At 38.1% G+C, this 16959-nt stretch overlaps 1 protein-coding gene across 7 annotated transcripts in view; it reads right to left on the bottom strand.

The window, feature by feature from the left end:
• MTA3 (metastasis associated 1 family member 3) overlaps positions 1 to 16959 on the bottom strand; it is a 236587-nt gene that overhangs the window by 103458 nt on the left and 116170 nt on the right. For all 7 annotated transcript variants that reach the window (XR_004300276.1, XR_004300277.1, XM_032410402.1 and 4 more), the window contains one exon: positions 1673 to 1736. Coding sequence is in view for 5 of the 7 variants with exons in the window: in XM_032410402.1 (XP_032266293.1) it covers positions 1673 to 1736 (64 nt within the window). In the remaining 2 variants the exon portion in view is untranslated. The remainder of the gene's footprint in view (positions 1 to 1672; positions 1737 to 16959) is intronic.

The raw sequence follows: 16959 nt of genomic DNA, 5'->3' as shown, positions 1-16959 counted from the left end.
AAAAAGAATATAACATAAGCAGTTTTATTTTTACTAAACTCCCTCTGAATAAAAAAAAGTTTCCTCAAATACACTGCCAGAGACGTCAGTTCCTCTCCCAAAGACTGATGCAGGACCAAGTGCTTAAAAATCAGTGGACAGGAAAAAAATCCTAAAGACCTTTGCAAATTTTCATCTCCTACCATCCTTAGCATATAGAAATTGCTAATAACAAATCAGAAGGCAAAAATACTACTTTTTAAAAAATCACACTGTTGGGGAACCTGGCTGGCTGGCTCAGTCGGTGGAACATGTGACTCTTGATCTTAGGGTTGTAGGTTCGAGCCCCACGTTGGGTGCAGAGATTACTTAAAAATAAAATCTTTTTTAAAATTAAAAATTAAGGGGCACCTGGGTGGCTCGGTCTGTTAAGCGTCTGCCTTCAGCTCAGGTCAGGATCCCGGGGTCCTGGGATGGAGCCCTGCATCGGGCTCCCTGCTCCGAGGGGAGCCTGCTTCTCCCTCTCCCTCTGCCTGCCACTCCCCCTGCTTATGCTGTCTCTCTGTCAAATAAATAAATAAAATCTTTAAAAAAAAATTAAAAATTAAAAACTTACACTGTCTTAACAGTCAAATACACCAGTAAAATACACTGAAACATATCAATGTTTCCTCCTTTTATTTCTGCTTCTGTGAACTAATGCTAATTTCTGAGCATTATCTTTATGCATATTATTATCCATATGCTGCCTGACAAACACTACTATGTTCTTTTCTAAATTTCATACGTGTAAGTTATAAAGACTATCAACATTTTTTCTGCCTTGAATATTTACTTCCTCTTAATTTTCTCTATTATATTTTCTAATGTACAATAGTTTCACTTGTCTGCATCAGTCTTTTGTAGTTATGCTTTCTTCATTTGAGATGAGGGTACACTTTTAAGTATAATAAAGATTTTCTCAAAGAAAATATATCCCTTTAATTCCTTAAAAACACACACACACATATATAAAGTACATATACACACACATACATACATACACACATACATACAAAAAATAAAGATTTGGGAAAACAAAAATACCATGAAACTATAAAGGTTAAATACTAAAACATCAACAGTAGAAATTTTCCCGTTGTGGAATATTCTCTTTAGAGGAATTTCCTCCCTCCAATGAAGCATATGCTCTCATTCAACTTGTTAAAAAATGTTTAAAATGTTTCTTGTTGAAGTTTACAGAAAGAAACATTTTTAGTTGACAAAGTTTATTGGGATTTTAGGAAAGAAAGCAGACCACCATTTAAGATCTCATCTGGAAAAAGTCTAAAAGAAAAACTGTTTATTTGAAAAACAACAAAAACAAAAAAACAGGGAGGAGTACCAAGTATACGAAAGTCACTTGTTTCATAAAGCCAAAAATAGTTCTACTACCAGCTAAATCATCATACTGTATAAAGCCTTTCATTACCAACTGAAAAAAAAACAGACAGAAGTTTTTGCCAAATGTTCTCAGTTAACCAGAAAAATAAAATTATCTAAATGTATTCTAGTCATTATGCTTTTATATAATGCTGCTCTCCCAGTGCAATAATTTGGTGCAAGAAGAAATAAACTCAAAGGTATGGGCTTCATGTGAAATCGGGGGGCTCGGAGGGGGGGGGGACACAAAACAAGTGTAATTGTGAATTACCTCTTTATCAAGATATGACAATACTGACTCTGTCTCATTCAGAAGGGCAACACTGCATTTTCCCCTGTTGAAAGAGGGAAAAAGTGAATAAATGTAAGAAAGGCCACCTCACCTTCACAGTGATGACATATACAAAGTTAGGAATATGCAGAATGTAAAGTTGATATTAAGAAACCAGATGGCAATTAGGAATATACATAAACATATATACTTATACTTGCTTTACAATCCTGGTGTTGCATAACCTAAAAAAATAGGACTGTCTGTAGATATTTACTGCGAGGCTAACCTGTGGAAGGAACTGTGTTAAAGTAAATCTTTAAAACATAAACACTTGATAGGTATTTCCTAACTATTACAGAAAAAAAAAAAAGGATTACAATGAAACCTTCAGATCAGAAGTGAGTTTCTGAATCTATAAAGAGTTAATATGAGGCGATTTTATAAAAAGAGACTTTAGATAGACTTCACTGTACAAACCGGTACCTAAAATAATCTTTGGATTTTTTTAAGTAGCCAATGCATATGAGAACCTAAAAATAATACACATTCATATCAAGATTAACTGACTTACCTTTATTGACATTGCTCTAAAGCCTAGTTAAAATTTAAATACACTGCTATAAAGTAAAGGGCAAAATAAAGATCTACAGATTTACAGACCCTGAAGTCTGATGGCATTTACCTTTGATCATAGCCCTGGGTGTGAGTTTGAAAATGAAGGTCTATTTAAAAAAAAAAAAAAAGGCTTGTCTAGACTTGAGAAAAATTAAGGTTATTCAGGTAGAGGCATTTATTACAAACACATTTATAATTATTCTCACTAGCTTGAAAAATTCTGTAGAGCCACAAATTTGACAGGAGAGTTTTGATAGATGTTTCAAGTTATAGATAATTGGTCAGGACTCACAAAATATCTTTTAAATGTCATAATGTCATTTGATTTTGTAAACAAAAGTCACTGCTTGCTCCCCACAAAAATGACAAGCAAAAAACAAAAACATCACATATACATTGAATGGGAAGCTAAAAGAGCAGGCTGTTGGAATAGCAGAGTGGAAAACAATTCAAAGGAAAAAATTACCAAAAGCAAAATAAAATGTAAAATGCTAACACATAGGTCAAAAATTACACTTTACTAAACATTTTGCAAATGTACATTCCTTATATTTGAAAAAAAATTTCCCCTCATAAAAACATCTTTTTCTGGTATTCAGCTCTAGTTAATATCACTTCAAAAGACTTCTGAGAGCATGTGTTCTTTCCATATTATCCTGTCAAGTCTCTAACTTGCTTAGGGAGAGTATAAGGGTTTTTGGTTTTACTAATTTTAGTCGTGCATATTACTGAAGCAGAAAAATTAACATGATTACTTCAGAGCATATAACACCACTCAGTCAACAATTACCTGACAGGCTCTTAGGAAGGACAGAATTACGGGTGGGGAAACTGCTCTGCTGAGGTCTGCACATCTACAGCTGCCACGGAAAAGCTTCTGTGACCTGTGTGTGTGCTCCTCACACGTGCAGCGCACTTACGGACCAAATGGGCTTCCCAAAAATAGGCTTCAGTTACTTTTTTTGCCTAACAGCTGACAGAGCAGTATTTCTAACATTTAATACTTAATCACCTAGAAGAAATAAAGTCTTGGTTTTTAAAGTTCTCTAAAGTTGGGTGTTTTTTTTTTTTTAATGAAAAGGAGCAAAAGCTGAATGTTATTTTAATAGATACCACTTTCTTTAAGAGCCATTTGGATGTTAAGGGTTAATAGACATTGAAAATTCATACAAACAATACAGCATTCGTCTCCTCCATACTGTCTGAAATGACAAGAGGATTTAAACGGAATCATCAAACCATTATTTTCATAATTACATTAGGAGATAACAAAATGCTGATTATATACTGTTTTAGAGATACAACATGATTACAAAATCAAGAGGATACCCAGCCAATCTGAAATATAAATTATTTGGGGGGAATGTAGCTTTTATGCAAAGATGAAAAAATAATAGGTGATTTCATTTTTAAATTTCCTTTACTGTAGCTATGAATTTGCTCCCAAATTAAAAATGAAAACTGACACTTAAAATATTCAAGTACATATACTAACAGCTAATAAAGCAGGTTGAGTCAGAATTATTTTATGAAGTAAATATGAATATATAATTAACACATGTACTACCATGCCAAGAGTTGTTGATAAAAGTAGCTTAAAAAGATACTTAAAGTGCTGGTTTCCTTTATGCTGAACAAATCCTGGCTCACAGAAAAAAAATATGATAAATTTTAAGCTAACCCCAAACCAAAGGAACTATTATCAAACTGTAATATAGACAACCCAATTGGTTGATGCTGAATCTCAAGCTCTCTTCCACCACACTTGAATCCTTAAGGAAGAAAGATATCCAAACATGAGGATATAAATATAAAATACATTAAAGACCTTAACACAAAGAAAGATCACTGCAGGCCTATATAATTATTCATACAGCTTTTCTACAAGGAACTATACAGCAACACAGAATTTCCATAGAGACAACATACTTCCCCACAGATCACTGAAAAAGATCATACTCTGTCTGCTTCAGAGATTGCGCAGGGTGCTAGGACAGAGAGACATGTGAATAAATAATTATGACACAACACACTCCCATGTTTAACGCCAGGTGCCGATCGGCTTGCTATCTGCTTAATAGGATGTTCAGTATTATCCTACAGACTCAAACACCACATGTAAAAATGTGCACACAGGTTATATATTTCTTTTATTTAAAGATGTTACCTATTTGTATAAATGAAAGAGGAAGTTTTAAAATGAGTATCCATTTCCCCAGTGCCTGAAGACTCTCAGTTTCACACCACTGCAGCTTGTAGAATGGTGTAGGACCACTAGGGTCCCTGCTTAGGAAAATGCAAATTTCTTAGTGCCACACCAAACTTATTGAGGCCAAATATCCCCGGGAGGGATCAAGAAATCCATGTGGTTGATAAGTATCACCAGGTGATCCTTAGTCAGATTTACTGAATCCAAATATCTCGGGGAGGGATCAAGGAATCTACATGGAAAACAGGCATCACCAGGTGATCGTTAAGCACAGTGAACTTGAAAACCACTAGTAAAGATGCAGGGTCTGACTAAACACATTCTTTGTTCAACGAAAGACTATTTTTTCATTAAAAAGGTTATTTTTCAGGGTGTTTGGGTAGCTCAGTCAGTTAAGCGTCGGACTCTTGGTTTCGGCTCAGGTCATGATCTCTGGATGGAGAGATGGGAGTCCCGCAAGGGGTAGGTGGGGGGGGGGGGGAATCCAGGCTCAGCAGGGAGTCAGCTTGAGGTTCTCCCTCTCCCTCTGCCCCCCCCCCACACTCACCCAAATGCGCATGCGCACACGGGCGCACGCGCTCTCTCAAATCTTTTTTTAAAAAGGCATTTTTCTCAATAGCCTTATGAGTCTTACAGTTGCTCTGGATTCTGGACATTTTCTCATATAAAAACAATGCTGGGAGGCAGCTGGGTGGCTCAGATAGTTAAGCATCTGCCTTTGGCTCAGGTCATGATCCCAGGGTCCTGGGATTGAGCCCTGCATCAGGCTCCCTGCTCGGCAGGAAGCCTGCTTCTCCCTCTCCCACTCCCCCTGCCTGTGCTCCCTCTCTCTCTGTGTCTCTCTCCGTCAAAAAATAAATGAAAATCTTAAAAAAAAAAAAGACTAATCTAAAAGAAAGGCAAAACAATTAACTTCAAGGAGAGCAAAAGGTTGTATAAGAAAGAATATGTGGGGAGCGCCTGGGTGGCTCAGTTGGTTAAGCAACTGCCTTCGGCTCAGGTCATGATCCTGGAGTCCCGGGATCGAGTCCCGCATCGGGCTCAGCGAGGAGCCTGCTTCTCCCTCTGACCCTCCCCCCTCTCATGTACTCTCTCTCATTCTCGCTCTCTCAAATAAATAAATAAATCTTTAAAAATAAAAAAAAAGAATATGTGGGAAAACCTTACATGTTCATAAAATACAATGAATGATTATTAAGTTTAAAAAATGTTGTGATATATTGGGAAAACGAAGGAAAGTTAAAGAGAAGAGAAAGTAAAGAGAGATTTAGAAAATTGAAAAAGTAATAGTAGCAGTGTAAGAGTGGTATTAATACAGAAGCCACAGAGAAAAGTCGAAAATGACTGTGGAGGGGGAACTAGGCTTATGACTGCCTTGGATATTATTATATAAGTATATACATATATTTGACTTTTAAAAATAATACAATTTAAATTTAAAGTAAAAATGGAGAGCCTAATTAAACAAAGTGCATACATTTGTATAAATAATACATATACCAAGGAAGCAAAGATTATTTACCATGAGTCTACACCAAGTTTTCTCAACCTTGGCATTATTAACATATGAAGCCAGGTACTTCTTCGCTGTGGCGGGCTGTCCTATGCACGTAGAGTGTTTAGCAGCATCCCTGGCCTCTACCCACTGGACAACAGTAGTACCCCCACACCTAGCTGAGACAGCCAAAACTGTTCAGACTTTGTTGAATGGCCCCCAGGAGACAAAACAGTCCCTGGTTGAGAACCACTGCTCTAGAGTTGATGAACCACAGTTTTCTTTCTTTTTTAAAGATTTTATTTATTTGAGAGAGAGAGGGTGAGTGGGAGGGAGAGGGAGAAAGAATCTGAAGCAGAGTCTGTGCTGAGAACAGAGCCCAATGTGGGGCCCGATCCCAAGACCCCGAGATCATGACCTGAGCCGAAACCAAGAATCAGACGTTTAACCAACTGAGCCACCCAGGCGCCCCCGAACCAGAGTTTTCTTAAGTATATCTTTTTTTTTTTTAAAGATTTTATTTATGTATTTATTTGACAGAGAGAGAGATACAGCAAGAGAGGGAACACAAGCAGGGGGAGCGGGAGAGGGAGAAGCTGGCCTCCCGCCAAGCAGGAAGCCCGATGAGGGGCCCAATCCCAGGACCCCGGAATCATGACCTGAGCCGAAGGCAGACACTTAACAACTGAGCCACCCAGGCACCCCTCTTAAGTATATCTTAAGAAACAAACACTGGGGCGCCTGGGTGGCTCAGTTGGTTAAGCAACTGCCTTCGGCTCAGGTCATGATCCTGGAGTCACTGGATCGAGTCCCGCATCGGGCTCCCTGCTTGGCAGGGAGTCTGCTTCTCCCTCTGACCCTCCCCCGTCTCATGTGCTCTCTCTCTCTCAAATAAATAAATAAAATCTTAAAAAAAAAAAAAAAGAAACAAACACTGGAGGACTCTCTACATAAGTTAAAGAATACGATCTTATAGATCTTTAGACTATAAAAAGGACCCAAAAAAGAGAAAGAAATCTGGACGTTAAACATTTCTATTCAAAGATATATTTTCTGTTAATACTGCTTTAACAGATGTTAAGAAATAAAAATTAAAGAAGACAAAAACAAACAAAACAAAACCTGGAACAGCTGTTTGAGTAGGTAAGGTAAAGGAATAAAAAGCCAAGAATAGAAGTCTGGGTTTAATGTAATAGATCAATGGATTCTGCAAAGAAAAATGACAAGTCGTGTTCTGGAAAGCTCATTCTGTCTGTGGCATGTGGAGAAAACCAAAGCAACAAAATTTTAATCCGATTCTGGAGATTTGATAACAAATATGAATCAAACTGTAAAAGAGGAATTCAAGGGGGGAGAAATCCTTCTCTTGGTGCCACTTTTCCCTTTTATAGCTAGGAGAAAGTGGGATGTCCAAAAGAAGGCAGTAGGTATTAGGAAGATCCTCTTTCCTAGCACAGTATGACAAATCGTTCTGATTACCAGAAAAATCTCACAGGCATTTCCACAACTCTGTGGAACACGAGAGCTTAGGACAACATGTAGAATAGAATATACTTTCATCCAGCTCAGTGCTTCTCTGCATTGGGACTCTGGTCAGAGAAGGAAACACTTCAACCCATAGAGGATAAATCATTTCAAAGTAAAGATTATACCATACAAAGACAACATTCAAGAAAAAGTGTGCTAAACATGTAGACTTTAAAATGCTAAATTGTGATATGATTTTTCTCTTCACTGTATTTTTCCTCACATTCTTCTACTAAGCAATCCTATGAGCTTAAGCACACTAAGTAATTAATTTCCTTATGTTAGTTTCCTCTTTTTATTAGATTTATTTTATTTTAGAGAGAAAGCGAGGACGAGAGTGTGAGCAGGGGGAGGGGCAGAGGGAGAGAATCTTCAAGCAGACTCCCCACTGAGAGTGGAACCCAATGTGGGGTTCAATCCCATGACCCATGAGATCATGCCCTGAGTTGAAACCGAGAGCTAGATACTTAACCAACTGAGCTACCAGGCACCCCTCTTATGTTAGTTTCTTAAGCAGCACTACTTGTAGTCATCAACAGTACCCTTTTGGCTAATTCAAATTTTGTTTACAAATAGCAATAAAATTGCAAAAATCTAACACCTTAAAATAAAAACATTGGCATAATAAAAATTTGTACAGGAAGAAAACTGCCTTTATTAGAATCTTTTTTTAGATTCCAAGTAAGTTCCTTTAACATTAATAGCTAAACTGAAGAGTCTGCCAATTTAAGTGGAGCGCTATGTTAGCAACACTACCTATTTTTCAATAAACATTAAGTCTTTTAAAAACTGTTTTCTCAGGTCGCCTGGCTGGCTCAGTCAGTAAAGCATGCGGGGTTGTGAGTTCAAACCCCACACTGGGCATAGAGCTTACTTAACATCTTTTGTTGTTGTTTTCCCTGAAGATGACAAAAAAGGCCTCAACAGACCTAAATTTACAAATTACAAATCCCTAAAAAGTAAAACAACCCAAAAAACAAAAAAACAAATCACAAATCCTTTTTCACTTGAATCTCCCTGCTTTGACCAACACAGAAATATGAATAAATACAAAATCCAGAAAACATAATTAGGACATTTTCATCTATTTTACTTGGTATAATTTATTTTGTACATCTCCTCTCACAATCACACGTGTGAAGTGACACATGAACAAGTTTATTCTTTGCAGGATTAGTTTTAACAGCAAAAGACTAAAATGAACCAAGTATTTATCAGTTAGGATTAAATAAATTAGACATATAAAACAGCTACAGAAAAGAATGAAGCAGATCTTTACTATCAGATATGGAATTATGACCAAAATAATTTCATTTAAAAAGCACAATGTAGAGAGTAAGGTGGAGTCACTCATGTCAGGCAGTTACTCATGTCAGGTAATGATGTAAGCAGCCAAGGGCATTACAGCTAAGACCAGATATCACCAAAACCAGTATGGGTTGATGGCATCCAAAACTGATAACCAGCAAAGCCAAGAGAGCCTGGAAGAACTGAGAGCTGATAATCAGTACAACTAGAAGAGGCCTGCAAAGGCCCTAGAATGACTATACTCCTTTAAAAAGGAAGGACTTTTGCAGCAAACAGGCTCTCCAGATGTTGACGCTTCCATGTCTGACCGCATTAAAAAGGCCACTGCCCCTGAAAGCTCTGCCCAATTGATCTCTGACCGCAACAGAGATCCTCCACTGGTTGAACATAATAAGCAGTAAGCACCAAGAGCTGACCTGGATGGGACCAAGGCCTCATCTCAACTGTGCGCTCACAGACTGACTTGGCATCTGGTTCGTTAACTTCTTACCCCTTACTGTATCTTGTCTGCTGTGTGACTTTGTATTATGCTTTGCTTTATGTACCCTGTATGAAGGCAAGTTGAATGCATAGTGAAATGTCACTGAGTCTGGAATCCCAAACGTGCTTTCCAAGTATGTTAACCTTGCTCTGACTGAATAAAGCTTACTGTGGAAAGACACAACTCATATAAGTGCCTTTATAGTGTGTTTACAACGTACAACCTAACAGTGTTGTAATTTACTCCATGACTTACTACAAACACAAACATACACACCTCATTGCTTCTATGTGCATGAAATGTTTCTGGAAGTATACATAAGATTCTCGAAACAGTGATGGGCTGGGGGACTGTATAAGGAGTGAGAAATTTTACTGTGTACCGCATATTTTGATTTTGAACCCCATATTTTGATTTTGAACCCCATATTTTGATTTGGAGCCATGTCAATATATTACATATCCTCCCCAAATGTTTATATTTTTTTTAATTTTATTTTTTTCATCATGATCAAGTATGTGCTATAATCCCCTCACCTATTTCACCCATCCACCCATCCCCCCACCCCACCCCACTCTGGTAACTATCAGTTTGTTCTCCATATAAAGAGTCTATTTCTTGGTTTGTCTTTTTTTCCTTTGCTCTTTTGTTTTGTTTCTTAAATTCCACATACGAGTGAGATCATACAGTATTTGTCTTTCTCTGACTTATTTCAGTTAGCATAATATTCTCCAGTTCCATGTTGTTGCAAACGACAAGATTTCATTCTTTTTTATGGTTGAGTAATATTCCTGTGTGTGTGTGTGCGTGTGGGTACACACACACATCACATCTTCTTTATCCATTCATCTATCTTGGGTTGCTTCCATAGTTTGGCTATTGTGAATAATGCTGCAATAAACATAGGGGTACATGTATCCCTTTGAATTAGTGTTTTTCTATTTTTTAGGTAAATACCCAGTAGTGAGATTACTGGACCATAGGGTAATTCTCTTTTTAATTGTTTGAGGAACCTCCATACTGTTTTCCAAAGTGGCTGCACCAGTCACATTCCCACCAGCAGTGCAAGAGGGTTCCTTTTTTTTCCTTTTTTTTTTTGAGAGAAGTGTTTTTTTGTTGTTGCTGTTTGTTTTTTGTTTTTTAAGATTTTATTTATTTATGAGAGAGAGAGAGAGCACACAAGCAAGGGGGGAGGCAGACAGAGGAAGAAGCAGGTTGCCCGCCAAGCAAGGAGCCCAACGTGGAACTCAATCCCAGGACCCTGGGATCACGACCTGAGCCAAAGGCAGACACCTAACCAACTGAGCCGCCCAGGCATCCCAAGAGGGTTCCTTTTTTATTCACATCCTCACCAACACTTGTTTCTTGAGTTTTTAATTTTAGCCATTCTGACAGGTACAGTTTCAATTTGCATTTCTCTGCTGATAACTGATGTTGAACATCTTTTCTTCCTTTCTTTCTTTTTTTTTTTTTTTTTTTTAAGATTTTATTTATTTATGAGAGAGAGAGCACACAAGCAGGGGGAGCAGCAGGCAGAGGGAGAAGTGGGCTCCCTACTGAGCAAGGAGCCCAATGCAGGACTCATCCCAGGACTCCGACATCATGACCTGAGCCGAAGGCAGACACCCAGCCGACTGAGCCACCCAGGCATCCCTGAACATCTTTTCATGTGTCTGTTGGTCACCTACATGTCTTCTTTGGAGAAATGTCTGTTTATATCTTCTACTCATTTTTAATCAGATTATCTATTTTTGGGGTATTGAGCTGTACAAGTTCTTCATATATTTTGGATATTAATCCTTTATTGGATATGTCATGTGTAAATATCTTTTCCCATTCAGCAGGCTGCCTTTTAGTTTTGTTGATTTTTTCCTTCACTGTGCAAAAATCTTTTATTTTGATTTAGCCCTAATTAGTTTATTTTTGTTTTTATTACCCTTGCCTCAGGAGACACATCTAGGAAAACTGTGCTATGACTGATGTCAGAGAAATTACTGCCTGTGCTCTCTTCAGGATTTTTATGGTTTCTAGTCTCACATTTAGGTCTTTAATCCATTTTGATTTTATTTTTTTGTATCTGGCAAGAGAACATGGTCCAGTTTTGTTCTTTTGCACGTAGCTAGCGGTCCAGTTTTCCCAATACCATTTGTTGAAGAGACTTTTTCCCATTGCATATATATTCTTCCTTTGTCGAAGATTAATTGACCATGTAATTAGGGGTTTATTTCTGGGTTTTCTAGTCTGTTCCACTGATCTATGTGTCTACTTTTATGCCAGTACCATACTGTTTTAAGTACTACTGCTTTGTAATATAACTTGAAGTCTGGAATTGTGATACTTCCAGTTTTCTTTTTCAAGATTGCTTTGGCTATTTGAGGTCTTTTGATGGTTCCATACAAATTTTAGGATGTTTGTTCTAGTTCTGTGAAAAATACTGTTGGTATCTTGATAGGGACTGCATTAAATCTGTAGATTATTTTGGGCAGTATAGACATTTTAACAATGTTTGTCCTTCCAACCAAATGTTTTATATTTTTAAAAGAAGGGGGGCAGATCAGTTTTCTGTGATATAGACAAAAAAAAAAAATTTGCTATATTATCCACTGCCTTTGGATACCAGTTTACTTCAAGCCATATATGGATATACTATCCCCAACCATGCCAATTCATAAACTCACTATGGCAATCTATTCCCATCAACTCTCAACTATAGCTTTGCAGTCTCTGGGGCATTTTTTACTTAAAAAAACAACTGCTTGGGGCGCCTGGGTGGCTTAGATGGTTGGGCGTCTGCCTTCAGCTCAGGTCATGATCCCAGGGTCCTGGGATCGAGCCCCACGTCGGGCTCCTGGCTCAGCAGGGAGTCCGCTTCTCCCTCTCCCTCTGCTTCTCCCACTGCTCATGCTCTCTCTCTATATATATCTCTGTGTCTCAAATGAATAAATAAAATCTTTAAAAAAAAAAAAACAACTGCTTATAGATATACATTTTCTGTTCATTAATTAGTTTCTGATATGTATGACCACCTAAAGAAAAATTTTACCTTCAAATATTATTTGATCTAGGTAAAACATCAATCAAAAATTTTTTCAAATTCCAACTTTTGAAAATGGATGGAAATGTTTTTTCAATGGTGAATAAACTTACCAGAGTCACAATGCATTTCCCAAACAGTTTGATAACTCTACTTGACAAAGACACAAAGAGACGAGTCCCAATACTGTAAACTGTATTTTTTAGTGACCTAATTGAGAGAAGTTTAACAGCATTCTAATGAGGCGGGAGAGTAGTATTTTTAGAGTCTCAACAGAATAATGAATTAAATGACAGGCAAAGCTCAAATGTTTATCTCCTCTTTTCTGAGATGCCTTTAAAATGAAAGTAAGACAGTTAGAAATAAAAGAACCTAAAATCACTCAAAAAAAAGCCATCACCCATGATGGTTTCAAAGATTTCATGAAAATTCTGGAAGACAATGACAGATAAAAGAGACTGAGCAGTGTAAACCAAAGTTCAGGATGAGCATTTCATTTAACAGGGAAACACTAAAATTAGGAACAAGGCACAAATGCCCACCCTACACATTACTATTAAACATGCCATTGGTGGTTTGACCTAATACAACCAGACAAAGCCCAAAATATACTTAAAAATAGCTGATGGTAGGAAAGATGGAACTGATCTACCTGGCAGAGCTGTAAAAAAATTCTAGTCTTCTTTAAGTAAAGGTCCTAGTAAAACCAACTACACATCCTAACAGGAAACTTACTAATAAAGTCGGACTACATGAACAGAACTCCTGATTGGCTTTGCCGTTATTCCCTTAGTTTTAAAAAACAGACAGGTATGAATCACCTAATACTTGGGGAAAGACTACAGCACAAAAGATGAATACAAAAAGTCAAAAACTGAATCTGGAGGAAAGAGGTGGTTTAAGCAACAAAAGAGAACTTTGAAGACACAAATTAGAATTTTTAAAAAAGATTTGTGCAATACTGCATTCATAACAAAAATAGGCTGCATTGAGCAGTTGCCATATAATGTGTTGGTTTCGAAAAGTAGCATAGAGGCACCTGGGTGGCTTAGTCGGTTGGGTGTCTGCCTTTGGCTCAGGTCATAATCCTGGAGTCCCAGGATGAAGCCCTGCATTTGGCTCCTTGCTCAGCAGGGAGTCTAATTCTCCCTCTGCCCGTCACCCTGCTCGTGCTCTCTCTCTCAAATAAATAAAATCTTAAAAAAAAAAAAAAAGTACAGCATAGTGATTCAACATTCTATATGCTGTGCCATGCTCACCACAGTAAGTGTAGATGACACATTTTTTTATTAAACAATACTATCAACACTTTTTTTTTTAAAGATTTATTTCTTTGAGAGAGTGAGCAAGATAGAGCACGAGCAGGGGGAGGAGCAGAAGCTAAAGGAGAAGCAGACTCCCCACTGAGCAGGAGGAGGGGGTGAGGGGCTCAATCCCAGGACCCTGGGATCATGACCTGAGCCAAAGGCAGACACTTAACCAATTAAGTCACCCAGGTGCCCCTACCATCAACACTCCTGAACACTATACACAAGAACTGTACAATATGCAACGTTTTCAGGAGTAAATAGAATATTTACAACAACTGGCCACATGCTGGGCCAGAAAACATGGCTCAACAAATCTTTAAAGACTGAAATTACACAGAGTGGACTCACTAGTCATAGTAGTAAAATTAAACCAGAAATCAATAACAGAAAGAACTGGAAAATCCTCCACAGGTCTGGATATTAACCAATAAACTTAAATAATTCATGAATCAAACACTTAAAAAAAAGGATCCACTGAAAAAGATTATTCAGAAGACCAAAAAAAAGAGCCTCTGAAATTCTAAAATATAGTTGGCGAAATTAAAATATCCAACGTGCTAGGAGATAAAAGTCAAAGAGTTAGCTCAGAACCAAAACCAGAAAATATGAGAAAAGACAATCCAGGAGAGCTAACATACAAATAATATAAGTACTGGAAAGAGAAAAAAAAATTGAAAGAAATATTAGAAAAAGAACTCCTAGCTATAAAAGAAGACTGGGGTCTTCCAATTAAAATGGCCTACCAAATATCCTCACCATTGAGGCATCACTGAAATTTCAGGATACATTAAGAGAATTGTATCTCTTATTTATTGGTAAGAGAATTCTAACAAGATTTAAGAGAGGGGGAAAAATTGGTAATAATGCAAAGTATGGAAAATCTATGTGATATAAAACAACTATTCAACGACAATAGACATTTGAGTCCAATAGGGTAATTCCTTCAGAGTTTTGATGGAAAATCATTTTTTTTTTTTTTTTTTTTAAGATTTTGTTTATTTATTTATTTGACAGAGAGAGAGAAACAGCATGAGAGCGGATAAGGTCAGAGGGAGAAGCAGGCTCCCCGCTGAGCCGGGAGCCCGATGTGGGACTCGATCCCAGGACTCCGGGATCACGACCCGAGCCGAAGGCAGTCGCTTAACCAACTGAGCCACCCAGGCGCCCGGAAAATCATTTTCAAACCAAAATTCAATACCAAACTAATTATGTATCATGTGTATAGTAATAAGTTATCTAGAAATTTCATTCCAGAATAATATAGGAAGCATTACAAAATATGTAAAAGAGAGGTTGAGTCTGATAGAGCTGAGAACTTCTGCTGTAAGATATTACACATTAAAACATAAAACTAGGGGCACCTGAGTGGCTCAGTCGTTAAGCGTCTGCCTTCGGCTCAGGTCATGATCCCAGGGTCCTGGGATCGAGTTCTGCATCAGGCTCCCTGCTCAGCGGGAAGCCTGCTTCTCCCTCTCCCACTCACCCGCTTGTGTTCCCTCTCTCGCTGTCGCTCTCTGTCAAATAAATAAATAAAATCTTTAAAAAAAAAAACAAACAAAAAAACCCCCATAAAACTAAAATTAAGAAATCATTGGTGCCTGGGTGGCTCAGTCGATTAAGCCTCCAACTCTTGGTTTCAGCTCAGGTCACGATCTCAGGGTGGTGAGATCGAGCCCTGCATCCAGCTCCACACTCAGTGCAGAGTCTGCTTGAGTTTCCCTCTCCCTCTCCCTCTGCCCCACCCCCAAAAAATAAAAATAAAAATAAAACAGAAAGGAGGGATTGAGCTTTATTAAAATAATAAACTGTACTATTTTGTCAAGAACATCCTTAAGTGGAACTTGTCATTTTAGTTTTTTGTCTGTTTTCCTGCAAATGCACAGAGGTGAATACAGTGACAACTCTAGCACAATTTAGTGCCACTGACTTGGTTCATGTTGAGTTTACCCACAACTGCTTTTGCAAAATCAACACAGGGAAAAGGCGAGTAGCATCTTACTGTTGTTATGAAATAGTTCTCATCTCACAAAGCCCCTGAAAAGGTCTAAGTGACACTCAGGAGTCCACAAACTATGCTCTGAAAACACTTTGCTTTCAATGTTCTTGGTCTTTTCCATTCTCATAAATTTTGGAATCAGCTTCTCAATTTACACACACTTATACACACACAAACCTGCGGAGCTTTTCCTTGGGACAGCACTGAATCTTTGAATCAATTTGGGGAAAACTGACATACTGTCATGCATTTACTTATCCTGTATTTATTTAAGTCTAATTCCTTCAGCAATCCTTTTTAGTTTCTACGTAGTTTTTACATATCTTTCCCTTCTTCTCATACATCTTTCTTTAGATTTATTCTAGGTGTCTGACGCTTTTTGATGACATTGTAAATGATATATCTTTTCTGGGAGGGGGGAGAGGGAGAGAGAGAATCTTAAGCAGGCTCCACGCCCAGTAAGGAACCCCGCAGGGCTCGATCTCATGACCCTGAGATCATGACCTGAGCTGAAATCAAGAGTTGGAGGCTTAACCGACTGAGTCACCCAGAAGCCCCAATGGTATCTTTTTAACCTTAGTTTTCTGACTGACCCCTCTTCACACCATATACATAAAACAGACTTAAACACAAAAGGTGGGGCACCTGGCTGGCTCAGTCTGTGGAGCATGAGACTCTTGATCTCCAGGTCGTGAGTTTGAGTCCCACGTTGGGTACAGAACTTACTTTAAAAAAAAGGGGGGGGCGTTAAAAAATACAAAAGGTCAGTAAAACTTCAAGAAAACATAGGAGAGCAGTAACTTCATGATCACAGGAAATCCTTGCCTATTCCAGGGCAGTGACACTTGGATTTGTTTCTGAATGAGCACTCTTTCTGAGTGACAGAGTATTCTCACTCTAGTTTTATTCTGCTCCCTCACATATATCAAACTTATCAGGCATGTCTGTCAGCTTCTCAAGAATGGAATTTTTCCAGCCTTTATTTAACTGTCCTCCCCTCCTCCTGCTGTTCCATTGTTCCTTTTCCAACCACATTTCTCAAATATTTAAAAACAAACCAACCAAACTAGAAAGACCAAAGATGACACGAGTGGTGCAGAAGAACAAGCACTACTTATTGAGAGAGGAAGGCACACACAGGTAATGCAGAGCCTCTGCGTACCAGCAACACGCAGCCCAAATCCAACAACACACGTAAGATTAGAAAAGAGAAATGCATGAACGATACACCCAAATGTCAGTGGCACTGAATGCAGGAACGACAAGGGTGTACGCTTGTATGCGTGCCTGTTTCTGTATTTTCAACATT

This window comes from Phoca vitulina, unplaced genomic scaffold (genome assembly GCF_004348235.1).
Source record: "Phoca vitulina isolate PV1807 unplaced genomic scaffold, GSC_HSeal_1.0 scaffold12, whole genome shotgun sequence".
NCBI lineage: Eukaryota > Metazoa > Chordata > Mammalia > Carnivora > Phocidae > Phoca > Phoca vitulina.
The sequence above is the reverse complement of the archived record's forward strand: the minus strand, read 5'-3'. Positions and strand labels throughout refer to the sequence as shown.